The sequence below is a fragment of the Fringilla coelebs genome (genome assembly GCF_963513975.1).
Source record: "Fringilla coelebs genome assembly, chromosome: 27".
In the NCBI taxonomy this organism is placed as follows: Eukaryota; Metazoa; Chordata; class Aves; order Passeriformes; family Fringillidae; genus Fringilla; species Fringilla coelebs.
The window spans coordinates 5,064,849-5,088,333 of record NC_140053.1 but is presented as its reverse complement, the minus strand read 5'-3'; the positions used below and the strand labels follow the sequence as shown (position 1 = coordinate 5,088,333).

Sequence of the window (23,485 nt, the reverse complement as noted above, 5' to 3'; positions counted from 1 at the left end):
CCCCAAGATGAGAGCTGATGCCACATCCCAGAGTCATAAAAGCTTTAGACAGGAAAAACACTTTAAAGCAAGTTAATTCCTGCACTGCTGGTAACATTCCCTGCTTTGTCTTAGGACTGAGAGGCTTCAAACATTCCCACAGGTATTGAACTGGAATGCAGGACTGTTCTTAGCTGTTAGGACAGAGGGATCTTTGTGCCAGAGCATCCCCCAGGACTGGTCCTGCCAGGAGAGCCAGGGAGGAAGGAGCAGGAGGGGTTGTCTGAGAGGAGCTGCAGGGAGGGCAGCACTGAGCCCCAGGACCATCCCTGCTCACTGCTATGGATGTGAACGCTGGAGAACTCAGAGGAAACCACAGTTTATGCTCAACACAGTAGTGAAACATCATGAGAACAGTGCATCTAAATCATAAAATGGCACAAGAGGAGGAAAAGGAAGTGAGTTTCCAAAACAGGATTAGACTCCAAAGTGAAACTCGGAGTTGCACTGACAAGCATAGGCCAAAGCTCCTGATAAAATCAAGCCCCTGCCAAGCTTTGCCGTCCCAGAATTCCATGTTTGAGGGAGAGGGACAGAATGACCCAACAGGGACCCGCCTCCTTCAGAGCCTGAGCAGGGTGTGAGCAGGGCACCCTTCCTGTGTCCCTGTCACTGTGCTCAGGGTGTCCCTGCTCTGCCCCACACAGCTCCTCAGCCCAAGAGCTGCTACTGCTGCTGCTGCTGCCACATCTGACAGCAGCCCAGTTTGGAGTACTGGTTGTGTGAACTCTTGGATGACATGCAAGAAGGCAATTTACTATCAGAAAACAAACACTGAAAATTCTGATTCTATCTCAGCCTTCCCCCCCCACAATAATATCCAATAGCTCAAGGATTCCCTAAATGGAAATGCAACTAATACAAGGCTTAAAGGTCATCTCAAAGGAAAGCTGTGTGTGACAGAACATGGCCTGTCGATTCCACACACATTATTCCAGACTGCCTCAACTGACTCCATCTAGGGCAAAGGAAAAAAAAAAAAAAAAAAACCAAGGAAAATGAAGTAGCTGGTTAAAGGGAATTTAAGGAGGTTCCTAACAATTCTTTTCAATATCAGGAAAACAGATTTTAAAACACCTTAGCTGTGGCTACCTACTGTGCCAGCAGAACCAGAGTGCTTGATTCTCTGACACAGCTCTGGTCAGATCCAGACAAAAAGGGTGGCAAAGCCACCCAAGACATTCCCCAGCGGCTCCTCTGGAGTCAGCCCTGGCTGTGGCACCTCTTGGAGCATGTCCAGAGAAGAAGGGTTGCGTGGGAGGTACCAGCTGCAGCCACAAAGCCCTTCAGAAAACAGAAAAGAGAAGGTGTTCCTGGTTGTTGTCTGATTTCCCTGTTTGCACTGAGGACAATCACAGGCACCTGGAGGGGAGTAGGATACAGGCACCAAGGAGCCACAGCCTTTATGGCCACACCTCACCTGTGTCACTTGGAATGGTGCAGCCACAACACAGCCCACAGCCAGCTTTACACTGTTCCCTTGCTGAAATCACTACTTTGAGGCCAAATAATTATATCTTACATAATGTGGCCGCCAGCCAAACTAACAAAAGCTTTCTGAGGAAATCAACATGCCTGAAATTAGATTTGCCTTAAGATTTTAGGTAAACTGAATGAACTCTTAAGCCATGGCAGTCTCTGGGCTGTGTCAGACGTGTGTTGTGCCTTCAGACCCCATTAAAAAGCAAGGAACAGTGTCTGCCAGCTGGTTCTCTGCACCAGGAGCTGCAGCCACCATGTGCAGCCATAAAATGTGACTTGGAAAATTATGTACAGATGGGCTTAGAAGTTTAGCATTTACAAGTTCTCTTGATAGCCTGCATTTGCTATAGACAAAAGCAAATCACAATCTTTTCACAAATATCCTTGGCTTGAATTACTCTGAATAATACCTTAGAGTCAACATCAATTCAGCACAAGAGCAGTGACGAGCTGAAGCACAGACAGGCCAAAAGGAAATCAAACTACTCAGGAAAATGGAATTACATCCTGCCAGACTAACAGCTCATCTGTGTGCAGAGAGATTGACTGTCTCAAATCTGTGCTGTTGAGTTTTTTAAAGGCAAACACCAGCTCAGGGTTTTCAGTGGTGTGCAGTTCCTGCCTGCTGATGCCTTTGCTTTAGCACAGGGTTGGAGGCAAACAACATCCAGTACCATTCCTGCTGGTAAAGAGAGAATTAATTGAAGAATTAATAACCACATAACCACAGCCAGTGCAGGCCATAGACATCTCAAGCAATAGCAACATGATAGAAACAGCAATTTTTAGTCCTACCTAGCCATTGCAATCTGAAAGAGAGGCTGAAAGTTTTCTAGAGCATATAAAATTTGTGTTTGGGTATGTACTTTCTGCCCTGAACAGAGCCTCAGTAAAATAAACAAACTTCCATGAAATTTATGGGTACACCAACAAAACTCGTATTGGCCAGCAAGGAGATTAAAAAAGAAAAATTCCAGCAAACTATTCCTCAAGTCAAACTAAATTCCAATTCAAAATATACAGAAAAAAAGGCTGAGAATTTGGAGCTTTTAAACAAAAAACAATTCACATACTGAGTGTTATTAAAATTTTCAGAGTAATCACTGGCTTATCAAGGATCTTTTAATGGTGAGTTATTGTCTCACTAAATCTAAAACCCAATCTCAATCCAGGGCACTTCGTAAGAACTCTCTCAGGTGAACCCAGTTACCTATTCACCTTCAGAAAGACTATAAGCAGAATATTTGAAATATTCTGTCTGGCAGGCTGGTACATGACCTCATCCTGCCCCATCTCCCAGAGGAGATCTGGCATTATCTGCAGTGCCAGCTCATAAGGCTTGGAAAGACAAACCTGAGCACTCAGCTGTGGCTGTCCCCACGTCACTGCAGAGAGACACTTCACCCCTTACCCACAGGTACATTCTCTGGGGCAAGAAGCAAGGGCACCTCTGCTGTTCAGTGAACGTCTGTAAAAATGTCACCCATATTCTGACCTGGGTGGGAATCGCGGCACAAAGATGTGTAAAAAGGAGATTTCAGTGCAGTGGTAAAAGTTTGAGACTGGAGAAAGCGTTAGGGCAAACAAAATGTGATCTGAGCGCTCCAGAGCAACACTCCCTCCGTGGCAGCAGGGACTTTCTCGGTCTCCACCTGCCAAAATAAATGTGCTGCCATTTAAGGTTGTTAGATGCTTCCCCGATTAATCACTGCCGCGGAGCCGTGTCCCGGAGCCGGTTCTCCTGCAGGACGTTATACAACCCAGCCGGCCCTGCCCGCGCCAGGGAAGGGCAGCGGCAGCAGCCGCAGCTTCCAAGGGCGGAGTGAAGCTCGATCCCCGGGCAGCAGAGCTCCTCCCTCCCCGGGACACCGGCACCGCCGCCGGGCAGGTGAGAGAGACCCTGCTGGAAACGCTGCCCTGCCCAAGGAATTATTCCTGTTTCGACAGAAGGAATTTAAATTGGGAGGAATTAACCGAGTTAGGTCACCCTGTTGCTGCAACCCTGAGGGGGCACTAAAGCATTGATAACAATCTCCTTTTAGGAAGTAGTATCTGTAAATATTAGGAAGTAACTCTGTAAATTAGGGGTGGGGGGGTTTAAAGCAAAAGAAGCACTGTAACCAGGACAATTTCATCCTGGGAAATGCATAGCTCACACTTTTGTTTAGATCCAAGTGTTTAACTTCACCCACAGAATCCATAAGTGGAGACAACTATCTTCCATTTAACCTGTCATTCATTTCAAAAGGAATTCCATAAACACCCAAGATACAGACATAGCAAAGCACTGCTCCTGGCTCCTGTTTAAAAAGGACCAGAGGCCGGTGGACAAAGATGTCAGCAACAAAATTCTGGAGAATAGCAAAGAATTGGAAAGAACGTCTTGATTTGGGAAAAAAAAAAATGTGGCTACAAATCTTTTCAAGACTCCAGTTGTGTGAAATTCATCATGCCAGCATTTGACAGCTGCTACCCCAGGCCCAACTGCAGATGCTGCTCCCCATGATGAAGTTGCTACAAGAAGATCTTGCTTTGGATAAGGCATGAGGAACTTTGCCCCCCCTCTGTGTCTGGATGCTTCAGCAGATGTCGTTCTCAGAGGAGGTGACAGTGCTAATCAGCTGGGGACAGCTGTCCACCCTGATCAGACCAGTTCTGCTCTCTGGGGAATCCACACCGCACACATTCCACACTGGGAGCGTTTTCCCCAGTTCTTCTCTCAGACCCATCCCATCAGCTCCACAGCTCCTGTGAAACGCAGCTGCCATCAGCTCACCACCCACAACCAGCTCCGTGCCGCAGCTGAGGTTTTGCAAGGCGAAACTCTCACTGAAGTGGAGATAAGCCGGCACTATCTAGGAAATTAACACTCATTATCCACCGGGACTCTCACGGGCTGCTGCCAGCAGCAATCCGGGATCTACAGAAACCAGCCAGGAGCACAGGACTGCTTTCTCAAAGGTGACCTTGGGCAATTTCCACTCCCGGTTACAAAACCAAGGCAGACTGCAGGGCAGGGGAACAGCAAAACCATGAATGGAAGGTTTTGTTGCTCTTTGGTGGACAAATGGGGCAACAAACGCAAACTAAAAGCCACAGAGGCTACCAGAGAAAGTTCACTGACTGCTGGATACAATATTCAGTAGCCTAAATTAACACACCGGAATGGCCTGGCTGATTTTTGCTACAGGTGGATCTGGCAAACATGAGTCACCTTTGGAGGAAATGCCAGAGTGCTCCCCTACCACAGTCATATCTGTGCACAGAAAACAAGGAACTAAATCCATAACCAAAAAAGCCACCTTCACATTGCCACTGGTGTTGGCCAAATTTGCCAGGGAGTTAATTTCCAGCTGGGAAATGTTAAAGCAAATGTTGATTAAGATCACAGGATGGTTATATTTGGAATTAGAGGAACAAAGCACCTAAAGTATCTTCACAAGTGTGATCTAACAAATGAGTTTTCATGAGATCCCATGATATACTCAGGAAGAAAGCAAGTCAGAGCGAGACAAGATAATATCCACTTAATAGGAAGTGGCTTTTATTGCTATTTTAACTTCTCTGTGATGCAATTTAAGGCAAATCTAACAAGTAAGAGAGGCCAGTTACACTCTGCAAATGTGAAAACCACAAAGCAAATGAGTGGCAAACACTGTAGAGGCATCCAGAAGCACCAGAAAGTGATTAATCCTGAGCATAATTACAAATGGAACAGCACAGCAAGGACTGGCACTGGGGTAAGGCTGTTGGGTCTCTGTGGCTCCCAGAGGAGCTGGCTGAGAGCAGAGCTCTTCAGCCCTCCAAGGCTGAACCAAGAGAATCATGCTGGAAAGGAAACTCTAACACAATTAACATTAACATAGCCTGGGGAAGGGAAGGCTGTGGAGACCTCACAGCACCTTCCAGTGTCTGTAGGGGCTACTGGGAAGCTGGAGAAGGACTCTGTCATGAACAGCAGTCACAGGACAAGGCAGAATGGGTACAAATTGAAAAAAGAGAAGTTCAGATTAGATATTAGGAAGAAATTTTTTATTTGAGGATAATGAGACACTGGAACAGGTTGCCCAGGGAGACTGTGGATGCCCCAACTCTGGAAATACTCAAGGCCAGGCTGGTTGAGGCCTTGGGCAATCTGGTCTAATGTGAGGTGTTCCTGCCCATTGTGGGACTAAATGATCCCTTCCAACCCCTAAACATTCTATGATAAAACAGCTCAGAAGAGGTGTCCATTGAGACCTTCTGTAAGCTCTCTACTGGGACAGGTAGGAGAAGGGAGGGGATCAGTGGGAATGGAATGCTGAGGAAGGTCTGTCACCCCAGGCCACCAGGACACCCAGTGCCACCTTGTGCCACCAGTTCCCACCCTGGAAGGCACTTGTGGATCTTGAGCAGAGAAACAAAAGATCCTTTTCCCAGCCAAATCAGGTCCCAGGCAATAACACCAGCACCTGAAAGCACCTAGGGGCAGGGACATCCCTCCTGAAAGGCCTCCGTTCTTGTGTGACAATGCAGTTCCTCTGAAAGGCAATTCTGACGTTCCCCACTCCATAAAAATCCATCTGCTGCCATTACTTTCTCAGTGTTCATTCAAAATTTCCATGACACTGAAAACTATTCCACTTTCCCCCTCCGAGTGAAAGACGCAATTTCAAAGCCAAAATCCTTGGTGTGAAAACTCCATGGCAGAAGTTAATCCCAGACAACCCAAGGGGACAGTGGCAGCAGCAGCAACACTGAGAAGGGATAGAAAAACAAGTCTGAGAAATAAATTTCACCACTTGTGGTTTATTCCACGTGTATCATAATAACTGTTGTTTTTTCTTAAAATACACCCTGTTAGAGTAAAAAGAACACAACTATCCTCACCCTTATTATGGGGTTTTTAGCTTTCATCACTGTGAAGTTGGAAACAACCACAGAATATCTGAAAGGTTTAAACATCAGAGAGCAGAACAAAACCAGGGAATGCTTGCACTTGCCAGTGCTGCTCCCTCACACTGCTCCTCCCCTGTCCTCATGGATAAATGGATGGTTTGTAGCTGACATGGGATTGGATGTTTTTCCAAGTTGCTTTCTCCCTCGATGAAAAAAAGAAACGATTTGGCACTGACAGCAGAGGAGGGTACAAAGACTATCAAAACCCAGGTCAAAACACAAAGCAACCTCTGTCTTCAGTGACAGAAACTTTTAGTTTGCAAAATACCCATTGCACTGTTCCTCAGGGAATTAATCAAAGGCTCTCACTCTCCATGTGACACCCAGGGAGGACCAGATGCCACAACTGGGCAATTTTCCTACACAGCAAATTATTTGGGATCTGGCCATTAGTGCTATCAGTTTCCACATCAAGTACCTCATTAAGATAAACAGAGGCTGCTCCTTTGTCTTAAACAAGTCCAGCCAGTACATCTATATATGAAAGGTAGGAGGTGGGGATATTTTCCCCTGAAAGCTTTCCCAGATTGGTTCTGGGGCTTACCCTGCTCATCAAGACACAAGAGAATTTGGCACTTGAGGTGAAAGATCCTTTGTCACGGCACAAAGGATGGGAAGCTGCTGTGGGAATTACTGCCAGCACAAGATTTATGACACATAACCAGGGACAGGTAAAGAGAAGCCTTCAAACAAGGCAGCAAAGGTGTCTTGATAAAAAACCCCAAGAAATATCTGACTATGACTGCTTAACTGTTTGAGCTTTCCACACCCCTGTACAACATAAACCTGACACTGACCAAGCCAGTCTTTCTGTAGGAACCTGTTCACTCATCCCTCCTGTGATTTATTGTGGATTAAGTGCACATTAATATATGTAACCCTAGCAAATTATTCCTTTCATTTGATCAAGGTGCCACAGAATGTCTTCAAAATCCATCAAGTTTACTGCATTTAACTTCTGTTATACTTTCCTAGGTACAAGGACAATACGGGAAAGGCAGAAGGCTAAAATGTAATCAGATGGAGTTGAACATTTTGAAATATTATGTCCCAATTTTACAGTTTCCATGATTCAGCTACAAAGTTTGCAACACAACATTATTTGGTTTGCCCACTAGAACAAGTGATTTGTCCATCTGCACTGGATGTGCTCACTAATTTTGATTAACAGCCTCTAAGGAAAGCAGCTGAGCAGCCAATTACCAATCAGTTATTGATAGAACTCCTGGGAGAAGACCAAGATTGACACAAGTTTTCTCTCTAAATTCAGTAGCAACACATCTGAGCTAGCCCTGAAGCCAATCACAGCCGGTGGTGTGAGAGCAAAGCCCCAAACCCACATTAACCCTTCAGAGCAGCTCTGGGAACACTGAACATCTTCCTGCTCCAATGGCTCATCCAGCGAGCAGCAGGTGCCACCTTGGCTCCACCATGAGAGCATCCAAGATCCAGAAACCCAGAGGAAAAGTAGGACAGAAACAATCAGGCATTCTTCAGGTTGATGAAAGATTTGAGGTTGGACATGATACACGTGGTCTCTTTTAGGAGATGGGTGTCCCCCATCACTCTTTCCTGGCTGTCCCATTGCTGCCAGCCAGCTGGAGCCTGTCACTGCTCCTCAGGGCACAAGCACTCGGATCCAAACCCCACAGCACCCATTCCAGGGGACAGCCTGGTTCCAGCTCCCCCACGCTGCCTGCAGGGATGCAGGGACAGCACCAAAAGTCAAACCAGGCAGCCAAGATGTTTGGTGAAAAACAAGACTTGTTTTGACAATAAGCAGCCCCCCTTTAAGTCTCCAAAAATGTAAGTCCTTAATGGAAAACATGTTTTCTATCAACTGATTGCAAAAATGAAGCCAAATATTCCCAATCATTTCAAAATTGTTTAGGTTTCCTTCAGTTTCCTACCAAGCTCAGCTCTCAGGGTTTCATACCACGTTTAGAAGCTTTACACTTCACAGGGATCTGCTTTTCCCTGGCCTTTCCTCAGAGGGGTTTAAGTTCTGTAACCAACACGGAGTCAGAGAACCAGCAGCCAGACACTGGAGAGGTCTAGCTCAGGAATGTCTGCATCCTTGAAAGCCAGGATGCAGCATGGCCCAAAAAACAAGAACAAAGAGATTTCCATTGTTTGTTTTGCTGGAGACACAAATGCTACATTTATCAGGACCAGAAGGGAAAGGGATAGTCCTGTTTCTATCTCAGCACTGCAGCACAGGTGTTGTTGGTGTTCTCCTCACCTGGAGCAGGTCAGAAACCACACAAAGCAAAGCTCCTTTCTGACTGCGACACAAGCAAACTCAAAAAAGGAAATGCTGATTATCAAGCAGCACTGTCCACAAAGTCAAACATCCAACCTCAGGCTTATTTTAGAAAGGCTCCCTGGTAATTTGCCTGTGCTTTTGAAAAGCAAGGAATATGTTTTGAATTATAAGAGGTTACAGGGACATTTTTGCGGTAAATTTGGACTTTCATTTGCAAAAAAAAACCCTCAGTGCTACAGAGATCCTTTTGGAAATAACATTTTTTTGTCATTGCTAAGCACTTTTCAACAAAGTTTAACAGCTACTGTTCCAAGGAGGTGTTTACATCCAGCTTTAAAAGAATCTGGGGGTTCTTCTGGAAGCACAAGGAAAAGCAGCACAGTGTCCTTCTGACAGTCTGAGAAGCAGACAAGGGAGGACATTCTCTGCAGGATGCAAGGGCAATAATTTCTCTAAGCAAGTTCACTTGAAGACTCCAGTGCTCCAGCTCTGGTCTTCTGGGACTCTTCTGGGGCCTAAAATGTATTTACAGCTCTTTGAGCCTGTTTTAATTTGCTCCCCTGTGTTTGACTCCCGGGATCAAGAAGCAACAACACACAAAGAAGCTGGTATTGAGGAGCAGTGGAAGGCATCATTTCCCACCTCAGAAGTTTATAAACTCCATATCCAGTTCCTTTATAAACACTGCAGGGCAGGGGAAGCCTTCAAGGAACCATAGCTGGAGTTTTCTTTTGAAGGTGAAATTTACTTTATCATTCATTCTTGTAAAATAATCTATTTAGCTGTAGTGTAGCAATCTGAATAACAGCAAAAGTTTTAGTGTAAACATCTCAGCGATGTGATGTGGAGAATGAAAGCTTCATTGTGCCCCTGATGGCCATGGTGTGAAGGCTTTCACAGCCACTGTGGTTTTTACCCCTCCAAATGCCACAGAGGAGCTCTCCCCAAAGAAAGCCGTGCTGTTCCTACAGTGGGAGAGGGGATTTTTTGTTTCAGTTTGGTTTTCTTTGCTATTCACGGTGAGACAGCCTTTGCTGTCATCCAGCAGCTGTCAACAAATGGGTTCTCATTCCTGCCCAGCTGTTGAGCTCCCTGGGCAGGATGCTGCAGGGAAGTGCTGGAGTTCCCTTTAGCTCCCCTGCTGGGAATTTGTCCTGGGCACCATAAACAACCCCAGGGCAATAATGAAGCCACTGATGCTGTGATGGGAGACAGAGACTGAAAGGGAACCTTTTCTGAAAGTTTCAGCTGGTGCCTCAAAGCATAATTCATCTAAGGAGTAACCATGCACACCTGCTCTCCATCAGAATGGGACAGAAAACTTTCTTGTTAGGGGCCCCAGAATAAAGGGATTTATTCCAAGGCTGTCAGGACTTCCAGTGAAACATGGCTTGAGTTGACTTGATGTGAATAAAGATGCAGAGGCAAGGGCAAAAATCCTTTGTGTCTGGAGATGGAGCTAAGCCCACTACCCCAAACAGCACATCCAGCCCCAGCAGCACATCCCACCTCACATATTGCAGAGTCCTGCCACAAATCTCCAGTTTCCGTTTCCTGGGAACATGCAATGAGCCTTCAAGCTTCCCAAGTTAATTTGCATCAACCTTAAACAGGAACATATCAACATATTCTGATCAGGTAATTTTCTACCTGAACAACCTCCAGCAGGACAACATAGGGGCAGGCTCTGTCCAGACCCAAGAGAAAAAGAACACCAGGCTGGGATCCAGCATGGGGCCAGGAAATGACTTGAGCAGATGAACACCACAATCAGTGACTGCAGCACTCCCAACCTCCTGCCATGGCACACTTTGTGTGGGCTCCATAAATTACACATGGAAGGAGGAAGCAGTGTCTTTGCTGGAAGTTGTTGGTGTTTCTTGCATGCCAAAAGGAGCAACTGTGGGAAAAGTACAGGAATGCTGGTCAGAAATTTCTCAGACAGACATGGCACACATCAGTCCTGCTGGAGAAACTGATAAACACAGGGAGGAGATTAGCTGTGTTCTGAGGTGGAACAGGAGGGAGGCAAGGAGATAGGTGAAGGAGATAGAACTGAGAGCAAAAGCAATCTTTGCAGATAACTCTGAACAAGCTCTGTGGGAAAGGGGGTTTCACAAGGCACAGGAGAAGAAATGAGCAGAAGAATCAGCGTGAGGTGACTCTGGGAAAGACTGGGCTCTGTGTTTGGCTCAGGGCCTGACACAACACAAGGGAATATCAACTCTGACTTGGGATGCAAAGGCCTAGAAAGGGCTGAGCCCAACAGTGCAGGTGGAACAAGGGAACTGCTCTCCAGGGGAGCTCACTCACTCCAGCCCCAGGGAATTCCAGCTGACAGCCAGGGCAAGGCTGGGAAGATCAGCCCAAGATCAGAGATGACACTGGGGAGCTGAAGGGACATCAACAGCAAGGGGGAAAGCTAGGCAGAGGTGCTCAGCAGCACACACAAGGTACTGAAAGAGGAGAGAGGAGTCACCCATGATGACCAGGAGGGTACTGCAGTTACAGAAACATGGGAAGTCAGCAGGAGAAAGGAAGGTCAGGTGGGACAACACTTCTTGGGAGGACAGTGGGAGTCAATGCCTGACATGCCAGACTAGAGCAAAAAACATCCAAGGTTGAGAAATGACACCGTGGCAGGTAAGTGGCTGCCCAGGAACACAGAACTGGTTTAATGCCATATTTTCACCCAATAGTACATTTTTCTGAAAATAAAGCTCTGGGTCAGAGCAGGCCAGCAGTCACACAGTGTTCTCTGAAGTGTCACTGGGCAAGTGGCAGCCATAGGGCAGGTCACTGCCAACTTTTAAACCCAGAAGGGAAGGTCAGGAGCAGCCCAGCAGCCAGGAAACGTGGGCTGCAAAATGCTCTAGCAGGACAGGACAGAGCTGATGAACAAATACTCCAGCACTGCTCAAGTAGAAATGTTGAAGTGTGCACAGAAAAATGCTCAGAAACTACTGGGGCCAGAATGGAAAATATCACCACCCCCTCCCCCCCCCCCCCAAGAACTAGAGCAAGAGCAGGCTTGTTATGCCCCCGTCAGTTCTGCTGCTGAGCCTGAGAAGTTGAGCCCTGCAAGATCATCAGTGATGATAGGGTTGGGTCCTCTGGCTTATCAGTAACAACTATTTTATTTAAGATATCCCCCTGCTCCTACCTCAGCTGGGCCCTGACAGGAGATTATCTGCTGTCCATCTAAACCACCACCCAAAGGAACTGCTCTGGGTGTTGCTGCCACACACAACAACTCAGAGACCAGAAAAACCTCATTCCTAGCCAAAGATAGAAGTTATCTCAGGAACAGTTTAAGATTTGAAGAAAAATGAAGTATTTTCAAAAAAGTTAAGTCTATCTAATGCCCCTTTTTCGCTCCCAAAGACAGAACAGCCTCACAGCCAGACTGTTCTTTCAGAACTTGAAAACACCACAACTGAACACTTTTATACCTGGTCTAATACAGGAACATCAGCATGTGACAGCAGCATTGGGAGCTGAGATCTCATTACATCTCACCAAAAAGCCCTTAAAGAAAGAAATCCTCTTTACAAATTGTAATTTTGTTTCAGAGAACTGGAAATGAGCAGTTGCCACCAGGGGACACACAGCTCCCCTATTTCACACTTACAGGCAAAACTGTGTGCACACATCTGTCTCCTTCTCCCCCTCTCAGAATTCCTTCATTCCATAAAAAGATGCAATCATGACCCAGGGATGCAGAGAGAGATGATGTAATTCCAAACACCTTGTGAGATTTGCATCTTTAAAGGAATTCAAGTAAATATCACTAAGTTCAAGTGGTGTCAAAGCCTGCTCAGCCAGAAGAAATGCAGAGTCAAAGAAATGCAAGGGCTCAGTGAGTGTTAGATCAGTAAAGCACCTGGAGAGGCAGATTTTTGAACAGAAGTCAATGCACAGGACTCTTGACTAAAGGAGACCATGAGACTTGTTGGAAGTATTAGCAAATATTTACTGAAACAGTTTAGCAGATCTTGGAATGAACCTTCAGCTGGTGAAACTCAGCAGGCGATGACAAATCACTTCAGTTAAGATGATGCAGGTTACACAAGCCACCTCAAACGTGGGGTAGTTAAAAACCAGATCAGGATTCCACTTGATAGCATCCCAAACAGATGCACTAAAACACTGAGCAGCTTCAGGACCCACAGCACTTGATCAGAATCTAGAAAAGCATTGCAGAATAAGGGTGAAAGCCAAAAGGCTGCTGAGGAATTCCTAAATAACCAGCTGATTTTGTAAATATACTTTGTGTAAACAGCAGGAAAAAAGACTTTTAAAAATGCAAGAAAGAGCATCTTCTATTGAGCTAATTTCCCCATTCTGGTTACTTCACTGATTCTGTCAGGTTTTTGTTTCACAGCTGATGCCATGTGCCATGGATGTCCCTCCCCAAGCTGCTGCCTCCTACCCACAACTGAATGTGGTTACCTGTGCTCTGGCAAGGACCAGAGGCAGCTGGAGGCAGGACCAGGAGCTCTGGGGCACAGCATCAGCAGCCTCAGAGTTTAGAAGTACAAGGCACCCTGAAAGACTGATCTCATTCATAAATCTGACCTCGTATATTATTCAACACCCAGGTGCTAAAATTATTAAACACTCCCCCACCCAGCTGCTATAAAAAGACTCCTGTAAAACTTCCCTCTAAGGAGGCTTTCATCAGGCAGGGAGGGCAGGTGTGCTAAGGAGGGCCCAGTGAAATCAGATAAACTCAGCACATATGGAGGTAAAACAAACCCCAGGCTGGACACCACCTCATTCAAAGCCTGGTTCATGGGAATTCCAGCCAGGAATCCCAGAGCACACCTGCAGCAGCTCCAGGTGTCCATGGGCTGAAGACTCCCTGTGGAGGCAGAAGCTGCCTGGAGTCTCCCTTTGCTGCTCATCTGGTTGGGATTTGCTTTTAAAGTGAGACTGACAGCCTCTTCCATCTCTGGGGATCAGGCTGGCCCCAGGCCAAGCTCATAAGTCAAATTTTGATGGACTAAGGGGAATTTTCATTCCATTCATTCCAAACTGTGACACGAGACAGCTTCTGCAGGTTGAGCAACTCTGAGGCAGCCAAGAAGGGCTGATGGGACTCTGCTGCTGGCCTGAGCAGAGGAAGGAGTGTCCTGCAGCACCCGGAGGCAGGTGCCCCTCTCCAGGGAGAAAGCAGCCTCTTCCCAGCAGCTCTTTAATCCAACACCACATGAACAATTCAAATATTCATAACTATTTAGAATGAGGAAATTAAAATGGCTTAAAGGCATGAAAAGCTTGTTTATGAAGCATGAATATTTCATTAGCAAAAACACAAATGAAACCAAGCATTCACATAATATTTCCTCTGCTGGGATTAAATATAGTTTATTACCTCATGGGAAACGAAACCTCTCCCACCACAATTTCAACCCCAAATATGAATGTTTAAGATGGTGCTCAAAAGATAAGGAAGTAAGTGTAAAAATAATAGCGTAATACAGACAGCACCTTTCACTCCAAAACTGCAACTGAGGTCCATCAAGGGGAGAACAGAAAGGGTGTGGCACTGAGCAAGAACAAATGGGACCCACAGCTGGGCTAAGAACTGTTCCTAATGGATCATAGGGACACCCATTTCCTGAAGATGGAGACAAAGCATTTGTTCAACCTCAGAACTTGTGCTTGCTTTTCCAGACCTGAAAAAGGAAAGGAAAGCAACCCAGTCTGCAGGTCTAGGGAACACTGAATGGCAGAACAGGAGTTTGGCCTTTCAGAACATAAAATACTTCCCTGGAAGTGCCCTAGGCCAGGGACTTGAGGAATCTGCTCCAGTGGAAGGGGCACGGGGTGGAACCAGATGAACTTAAGGGTCCCTTCCAACCCCAACTATTCTGTGATTTAAGGATCCTAAAAAATGGCCTCAACTCGCCACATCCAGAAAAATAACAGGGGTTTTCTGACAGAGGCCCAAAAGGTAAAACCTCCACACAACAACAACAAGAAAACTCCTTTGAGATACCCCTCTGCAGCACTTAAAGCCCAATTCCCCATTCAGTTTGCTCCAACCTTTTCCTAGGACTCCAGCCCACAACTCAGCCCTGCCTGCAAAGCAAACACTTCCCTCAGCACCAAATACTTTCAGCACATTCTCAGGAGAACCAGATTTTCAGTGTAGATTCTTGATGCCAAAACTATTAATAATCATAGCAAATATTATCTATGTTTCAAATGGCCCTGCAATAAATAGAGATCTAGACCTGTTGCCTTAATCTGAAAATGCTTGGGTTTGTGAGATAGTTGAGAAACATTAGAAAAACAACTTTGGTGTGTTTTTAAGTGAACACAGAACTGTGTTTTTATGAAATGCTGCTTTAAGAGGCCAGAAGTCACCACATGCACAGGGAGACAACTGCAAGGACTATTAACCCATAGATCTTTGTACCACTCCAGGCTCAGGTAGGCTGGGATAACCAGGAACTGAGTAGCAAGTACAGCCTTTCACAGCTGGTTTCATGCTGGAAATACTTAAAAGAAGAGGAAAACAACCCCAAATTAATTTTACAATCATTACACATCACCAGGTGCTCTCACTGTCTTCCTTTCACACATCCTTGAATTCTTTAATAGCAGTGACACAGATCTATTGTGTTCCAGGGGGCATTTGCACAATGCTTATCAAAAATGAGCAACTCACTAGAAATCAGTGGAGGATGAGTCAGGGAGCACCTGCTCACAATGCAGATGTGGGAACACAAACACCACAAGCACACAGCTCACATCAGACCACCCCAAACACTGCCCTGACACTGCCCTGTGTAATTGTCTGCTTTTCCCTGCATTTCCAGGGGCTTCCCACTCCCAGTGGTTCAGGGGTGCTGGGTTTGCCCCAGCTGGGCCCCCGCAGGATCCCATTGAGGGGATGACCCCACAGAGGGGGTGGGTCACACCTGACTGTCCTGGCACACACCTGAGACCCTGGGAGGAGGAACTGCTCTGCAGTGACTCCCAGAGGCATCGCCAAGGCTGCACAACAGATAATTCAAGAACTCCCTCTTGGCATTCCACAGATCCCATTTTTAATGCTCTGAGGTTCGATCTGTTTGTCAAGGCAAATGCAAGCTGGACAGAACAGTGAGTGGTCTTTGCATGGAAGAAAATCACAAGAAATAACCTGATAAACCAAAATATTTCATACTTCTGAAAAATAAGCTTCCTTACAAGGAAGAAAATTAAAAATGGTAACTTTCACTACTTGAAATTATGGCATGAAGAAAATGAGGTGGTGCTGTTTCCTGCTTCTCTTACTCAATAGTTTCATCTACACCACAATTTCTGCAAAAGCTGAGCAGCTCTGGCCAGACCAACACTCCCTTTCCACAAGCACCATCCCAGTCCACCTGCCATGGAATAGCCATGGTCATGTTAAGTCAAAAGCAGTGAAATAGAGAGTTTTACCAAGTCCAGAGCATTCTCCCACCACTTGCAGGTAACACTTGACTACAGATAAATACCTGCCTGCCAGTGGCAGGACCTGAGAGTTGCTAGACACAAAAAGATCCCCTATTGAAGGAGTGCTTCAATTAATCTGATGTCCTGGGATTGGAATTGCCAATTACTGCTGCAGCAGTGCAGAGATGAGCAGGCATTCACTGAAGGGATGATGGGCAATTGCTGACACACAAACCACTCAAATACAGCTGTTTTAATAATTCTGATTTATGAGTGTTCCAGAAACAATCGTCTGTTACCAATTTGGACATTATTATAAAGAAACAAAGCTACTGAGCTCACACAGACCATTCCCATAGTCCTGCTTTTCTTTTTTAAAAATTATTCTGATGACTAAGAATCACAACCAGACACTGGGATGCAGCACACTCAGGACTAAGGAATTCAAGGACAGGATGACTTTTATTTACAATAAAGTGTAACACGCAGTGACTGCTGGGCATCCAAAGAATCATTCATTAAGTAGCTGTAAGACATAGCCACAAAAAGGTACTGACACAGTGATATCCCTGCTGAATCACCACTCAAACCTACAAATAACTGGGCATGAGCGCTGGGGCTGGGAAATGAGGTAGCAAATTCACACTGCATCCACCCACCCACCCAGGCACACTCATCCAGCCCATGTCAACATCACTGAACTCAAATACTACACTAATGAAAAGTGCAGCTTCACCATTCCTCTTTTTCCCACTAGAGACATCCTTGGGGAAATATCCTTGCATGCACCGAAACTGGTATGATTTCAATTCCACCCACATCTGGGCTCACTTGGGAACTAAATCCAGCACAGCCCGTCTTGGGTCAGCCAGTGACCCTGAACAAAAATAGCTCTGGCAGAAAGCTGGATTTATGGAATAGGGTGGAGCCCATCCAAGAGTAAACTGCACAACCCCGCCACGGGCACTCAGTGACGGAGGAGCGGCAACTCCTTCCCCCTGCTCAGCACAAAGGGGACTCTGCCACGGCCACAGTGACACAACCAGCCCTTGGGCAGCTCCTGAGCTGGGTCTCACACAGCTTCCTACATGTCAGACCAAGAGCCAACTGCCCTCTCCAGAGCAGGAAAATGTGAGCAGCAGGTGTTGCCCGACTGGGTGGCAGCCCAGGGCCACCGCACAGCGCCCAACGCCCGGCAGAGCGCACAGCTTCCCTGGAAGGCCACACTGCTGGGAAATCCACAGCAGCTTCCCCGAATGTCCCAGTGCACACAGCCCTGCAGGCAGGGGATGACAGCACCAAGGCAAGAAAAATTAACAGAATCAATCAGCTTTTGACAAAAGCTTGTTCTGCCCACAGCAGAGACAGCAGATGACACTGAAGATCAGGCAGAGCTCGCGGCTGAGCGAGAAGAACTCAAGTCTGAAGTGTTGTCAGAGGATAAGCCTGGGTTTGGGCAGGTTTTACCAAGGCACTGCAGTGAAACAGAGCCTCCAGGGTATATCACACACAGCAGGGATGTCCTGGAAACACCCTCAGGCACCATCGGCAACAGCACAGAGAAAAAAAATAAACAAAGTTGCACATTTATTGTAAGGATCCAGGACTGCTGGATTATTCTTCTCCTCCCTTCATACAAAATTAGCAAAGTCTGTCCCTGCAAGGCACCTCTCAATGGACTCTTAAAGGCAACCAACATGCCACGTTGATTTTTAAGTTATAAATCCATTTCCAATACTTCATTTAGATTTCTAGTACACATTAACCAAAGAGTAAAACCCCAAGAACAAACCGTGACACACAAGTTTCCTGCTAATTACCAAGATATTGCATGCAAGCCCTTTCTAATACAATTAGAATGTTATGGAGTGTACAAATGAGAAACAAATTTAAACTTTTAGACACACTGCAAAATTAATTTAAATCTGAAATCATGTTCAAAGCTCAACCATTCTCATTATGATTTGCTTGTATTCAAATACAAACGCCCTCTCAGCCCAAACACAAATCCAAAATATAAAAGGAAAAAAAGCATAAGGTATGTTGGTTGTTATTACACCCCACAGGATCTGAGCCCTCACCCTGCAGCATCTCAGGGCACAGGGATAGCTGTGTAGCACAGAAATTCCCAAGCACTCAGTGGCTGAAGCAGCCAGATCTCAAAATCTCCACATTTCATCCAGAGGATGCAACAATTGTGTGAAAAAGCTTAATATTCTCCTTCCTCAATAGTTTGAAGCCTGCTGAGGGAGCTTAGCCCACCTCCCATCTATAGCCAGAGCCACTCTCAGGTGCATCCAACAACACCAGGGGCCCGACAAGTGACTGATTCCAATACACAGCAGAACACAAGTGGCAGGAACAGGCAGGAAGACCTGAGCAGAACAGAGGAGAGACACAAGCCAGCAAGTCACATCTTTATCCCAAAGGCTTCTCCTTGGCAATTATCAAATCCTTGCACAAGCAGGGGTGTAAGAGTTTATCAGGAAGAGCTCCCATTAATGTTTTATAACGGAAAGTGAAAAGCAGCCGCAGACTTAGGGTCCCCTGGCTGTCCTCTATCAGTGCTGCTCAGGATTTAGTTGTGCTTGAGAGGGAACAGGCAGGAAAACGTGGATCTTCCCAGCACCCACCACGTCTACAAGGAAAATAAAACCATAAAGATCACGAAATGTTAGCACAGCGAATCTACACCAGCGAGCAGCTGCAATGCCCCCATGGGATGGAGCAACCTTGGACTTGGTGACTTTTATTGCTCTTTTTCTTTCTCTCCAAAGCAACTTTGCAGAATGTCAGCATAGGCGAGAAACCCGGCAGAGGAAAGTGAGACAGGGTGTCCAGAGCAGCTGGGGCTGCCCGTGGATCCCTGGCAGTGCCCAAGGCCAGGGTGGACAGGGCTTGGAGCCACCTGGGACAGTGGGAGGTGTCCCTGCCATGGCAGGGGTGGCACTGGATGGGCTTTGAGGTCCCTTCCCAACCCAACCCACCCTGTGTTTCTGTGATATAGGGGAAGACCAAGAACAGACTGTTTAAAAGTGAAGTCCTTAAGGTCCCTTCGCTCCTAAAGCATCCCATGGTCCCATGAGGGAGGTGGGCACTGGGGCAGGTGACTCCGGAGGAAGATCTTGCAGAGGGGGGACTGAGAGCCCCCGCAGTCCCCAGGGCTTGGTGCACTCTGAGCACCCTCATCTTTACCCGGCTCTTCCATTTCATAGGAAAATCCACACTTTCGTGCGGGTTTGCTCAGTTAGGGAGGAGCAGCAGGCGGAGGAGGCTCCGGGAGGGTTTCGGTTCCCTCGCCCCCCTCACACTCCATCCCAAGCGGGCCGTGTGTGACGGGAAGCCCCGCCGAGCCCCGGGGCGGTGGGGCCGCGCCGCCCGCCCCTCACTCACCGCAGCCGGAGGTTCGCCATGAACTCGGGCATGGTGACGGCGTCCATCAGCACGAAGTCGGCTTTGCCGAACTCCAAACTCTCCTGCTCTGCCATGGCGGCCACTGGGACGGCCGGGACCGGGATGGGGGCCGAGCTAGGAGCGGGACCGGGACGGGACAGGACTCGGGACCGGGCTCGGGATCGCTCCCGCCGCTCCCCGGCCGGGGGTGTGGGGGTGTCACCTGCGGCGGGGCGGGGCCGGGGCCGTGAGGCGGCTCCGCGCGGCGCCCCCTGGCGGCAGCAGCGGGCACGGCACCGCCGGGGCGGGGCGGGGCGCGAGCGCCCCCTGGCGGCGGCAGCCGCGCGCTGCGGGCGGGGATCGCGGCACGGCCGGGACCGGGAGCCCCGGCGGCGGGCACCGCGGGAGCCCCGGCGGCGGGCACCGCGGGAGCCCCGGCGGCGGGCACCGCGGGAGCCCCGGCGGCGGGCACCGCGGGAGCCCCGGCGGCGGGCACCGCGGGAGCCCCGGCGGCGGGCACCGCGGGAGCCCCGGCGGCGGGCACCGCGGGAGCCCCGGCGGCGGGCACCGCGGGAGCCCCGGCGGCGGGCACCGCGGGAGCCCCGGCGGCGGGCACCGCGGGAGCCCCGGCGGCGGGCACCGCGGGAGCCCCGGCGGCGGGCACCGCGGGAGCCCCGGCGGCGGGCAGCCCGGCAGCCCCGGCGGCGGGCACCGCGGGAGCCCCGGCGGCGGGCACCGCGGGAGCCCCGGCGGCGGGCACCCCGGGAGCCCCGGGATGGGTGATGTGTGCCCTGGAGCAGGGGCTGTTGCTGCCTGGGGTGTCCTACACCCACAGGAGCTCCTCTCACAGCCCAAATATTGGGTTATTTCTACCCCCTGCCAGGCACAGGAGAAGAAAGCAGATCCTGCACCCAACGGAAACTCCCCCAAGGACCCCACTCGGCAGGGTCAGTCCTGCTCCCACCCCCCTGGGTGCACCCCCAGACCCTGCTCACCCCAGTGTTTACTGAAACCCCAGAACCCTCCCAAATGCTGCAGAATATACCACACACTAAATCCCTTTGGAACACCCAGGCACCCCAGAAGCATCCTTGTGCTGCTTCCTTTGCTCCACACATGGGAGACCCCCAGCGTGGGGGGCTACAGCATGCTCTGGGGCAGGGAGGATGTGATTGAGAGGGGAGTAATTCCTTCTCTGGGTGTATTTAGAGGGGAGCAATTCCTTCCCGGGGTGTATCCTGGACCCAGGAGAGTCCCCTCTCCAACACAGCATGCAAAAGCATCCCCCTCACCCTGCATCTGAGAGACCCCCTCACCACAGCCCAGGGTGCTAAGGGGCTGCATTCTGCACCTGAAAAGACCCCCAGGATGAGGGGCTGCAGGGTGCTGTCCCCCCCAGAGGAATCTTCCTTCCTGGGGTGTACCCTGCACGCAGAGGAGCCCCCCACACCCTCCACACAGGCTGCTAAGGGGTCACATTCTTCATCTGGAGAGACTCCCCGTCCCACCTCAGAGGCAGGCCCTGCACTGGGATGTGCTACAGGGCCTCACCCTGCACCCTGGGGAATCTCCATCCCAGAGCAGGGCTGGATCTTGCACTCAGGGGACACCTTTTCCTTCTCTGGGACAGATCCTGCGCCCCAGGACCCCCCACCCCTCTCCACAGGGTCCTGCAGGGACACCCAGCCCCTCCCCATATCCTGCACCCAGGGACCCTCCACAAACACCCTGCGGGGTGGGGGCTGCACCCGAGGGACACCCCCCCTCAAAAACTCATCCCCCTGAGGATGGAGCCACATCCAGAGCACAGTGACCCCCTTCTGCTGCACCCCAGTGCCACAAAGAACACAGAGCAGGGTTCTGCACTGAGACCCCCCCAGGACAGGGGGGAGAAGGCAGATCCTGCACCCAGGTAACCCGACCCCAGGGCCCCACTCTGCAGGGTCAGGATCTGCCCCCAGCACCCCCAAGTGCCCCCCGGATCCTGCTCACCCTGGTGCTTGATGAAACCCTGGATCTCCCTCAAATTAATGCAGAATAAACCATTAAAATTGTCCCCCTAGATCCATCACGGAGGGCTAATTACATTAATTATACTAATTAGGGCAATGGGAATGGGGGGGGGGGGGGGGGGGCGCAGGGATCTGGGAGCAAATACAGCCTCACCTAAAAGAATTTTGGGCAAGAATAGCTGGTTTGAGTGTAGGAGCCAGGGTGCAGGTGTGAGATGTGAGGCCATCCCTGGCCTTGTCTCCATCCCTGCCTCCATCTCCGTCCCCACCCTGGAGCTGCGTGGGCCCCCTCCCCTCCCAGCTGCAGGCAATGATCCCCCCTGGTTAAAGGCAGCAGATCCCAGCTCCCTCTCTGCTCCTGGGGGAGGACGAGACTGGAGGAGTTCTCAGAGGTGAGCTGGCAAGAAAAGTCTCCTAAAATGCTTTATTTGGGCTTTGCTTTTCTGGTGGGTTTGGCTTTGCAGAGGGGGTGGCTTCTGACCTTGTTTATTCAATGTGCTGAATGGCTTTGGTGTTGTTGTAAGTGCCTAATTTGCCTGATGCTAATTAGTGCCCTGGCGAGGACAGGGTGGGGGCAGCAGCGTGTTCAGCCCCTGCTTGGCTCTCTCAGCAGAGGTTTTGCAGCCCCAGGAGGCGTGTGTGACCCCAGAACCGAGCGATGGAGCCAGCACCCCCTGCCCTCCACAACCCCTCGGGTCCCGGCGCCCTCCCTGAGCCCCCGAGGGCAGCAGAGGGATGTGCCTGGCAGAGCCTGCGCTGCCTCCGCCTCCACAGGCAGAAGAAGAAAGTGGCTTATGCAGCCCGTATCTGCAAGCTCCTGAACCGGGTGAGTCCCCGCTGGGCTGGGGTGCAGCTCCTACCCCCCCCCGAGTTCCACCTGCTCATCCCTGGGTCCCGGGCTGGGTGGTGGCTGAGCAGGGCTCAGGGATGGTGTTCCCATCCCTGGTGCTGGGGGAATGTTTGGATTTGATCTTTGTGTTTTCCAACCTGAATGATTCCACGATCCCAAAAGCTGAGGCTGGGCTGTGCCAGCTGTGCTGATGCTGTTGGTTGCTCTCCCCACAGACGTGTTCCACGGGGGACTCCTGCCTGCTGGCTTCCCTGCTGCCCTGGCTGGGCAGTCCCCAGCTCCTCGGGGAGGTGGCTCTGGAGGCCTCCCGGCTGTCCCGCTATGGCAGGAGGAGTCACCTCGGCCACCGTGAGGTCCTGCTGGCCACGAAGCTGGTGCTGCTGCGTGAGCTCTACAAACCTCCCCCAGGATCCTGAGCCATGAGCTGAGGCAGGATGGGACAGTCTTTGTAGTATTTTAATGTGGTTTTGATAAATAAAGTGGTTTTTGGCATTGTTTATTGGAGAGAGCAGCAGGTGTTGGCCTGGGTACCTGTGTGCCCCAGGAAGGGTGCAGGACAGGGTGGTCACACACCTGCCTCAAGAAACAGTCACAGGGCAGCCTCTTGGCTCTGCCCCAGGGAGGCTGTTGGGCAGCTGGGTGCATCTTTGCACCCTATTTGGCCAAGAAAAGCAGAAGGAGGAAAGGGGGTTGTTATTCCAAGCCTGGGGGACTGCCAGCCTTGGAGGCAGCAGCATTCCTGGTGATGCTGTGCCAGCTCCTGGCACTGAATGACCTGTTTTGTTCCAGGCTCTCCATGGAGCCCCTGCACATCCCAGCCCTAGGGCTGTCTCTGGGTTCTCCAGCTTCAGCCTTCAGCTCCAAATCCTGCCATGGGCAGGGTACATGGCACTGCCCAGCCACCTGCCTCCCCCCTGAGGGCTCTCAGTGCCAGTGGAGTGCCAACAGCTCCTGGCAGCACTGGGACACCCTCCCCTGGGGCAGCCTTTGCAGCTGCTGAGTGTTCCCTCCCAGGAGTACGGCAGGAGGCTGGGAAAGGATGGATCCTTCCACAGGGATGGGGCCTTGTAA

The 23,485-nt window shown here is 49.7% G+C and overlaps 2 protein-coding genes across 2 annotated transcripts in view; one reads left to right on the top strand and one right to left on the bottom strand.

The window, feature by feature from the left end:
- Window positions 1-19,720, bottom strand: part of MYO1D (myosin ID) — a 160,689-nt gene extending 140,969 nt beyond the window's left edge. The window contains exon 1 of the mRNA XM_084222151.1: window positions 19,553-19,720. Coding sequence (XP_084078277.1) covers window positions 19,553-19,647 — 95 coding nt within the window. The 5' untranslated portion in view covers window positions 19,648-19,720. The remainder of the gene's footprint in view (window positions 1-19,552) is intronic.
- Window positions 19,721-22,222: 2,502 nt separating this feature from the next.
- Window positions 22,223-22,830, top strand: LOC311163277 (uncharacterized protein; the record flags this gene model as incomplete). Its single annotated transcript, XM_084222061.1, has 2 exons — window positions 22,223-22,390; window positions 22,630-22,830. 2 exons carry the CDS (start codon window positions 22,223-22,225, stop codon window positions 22,828-22,830), a joined length of 369 nt encoding a protein of 122 aa, XP_084078187.1.
- Window positions 22,831-23,485: the final 655 nt, after the last annotated feature.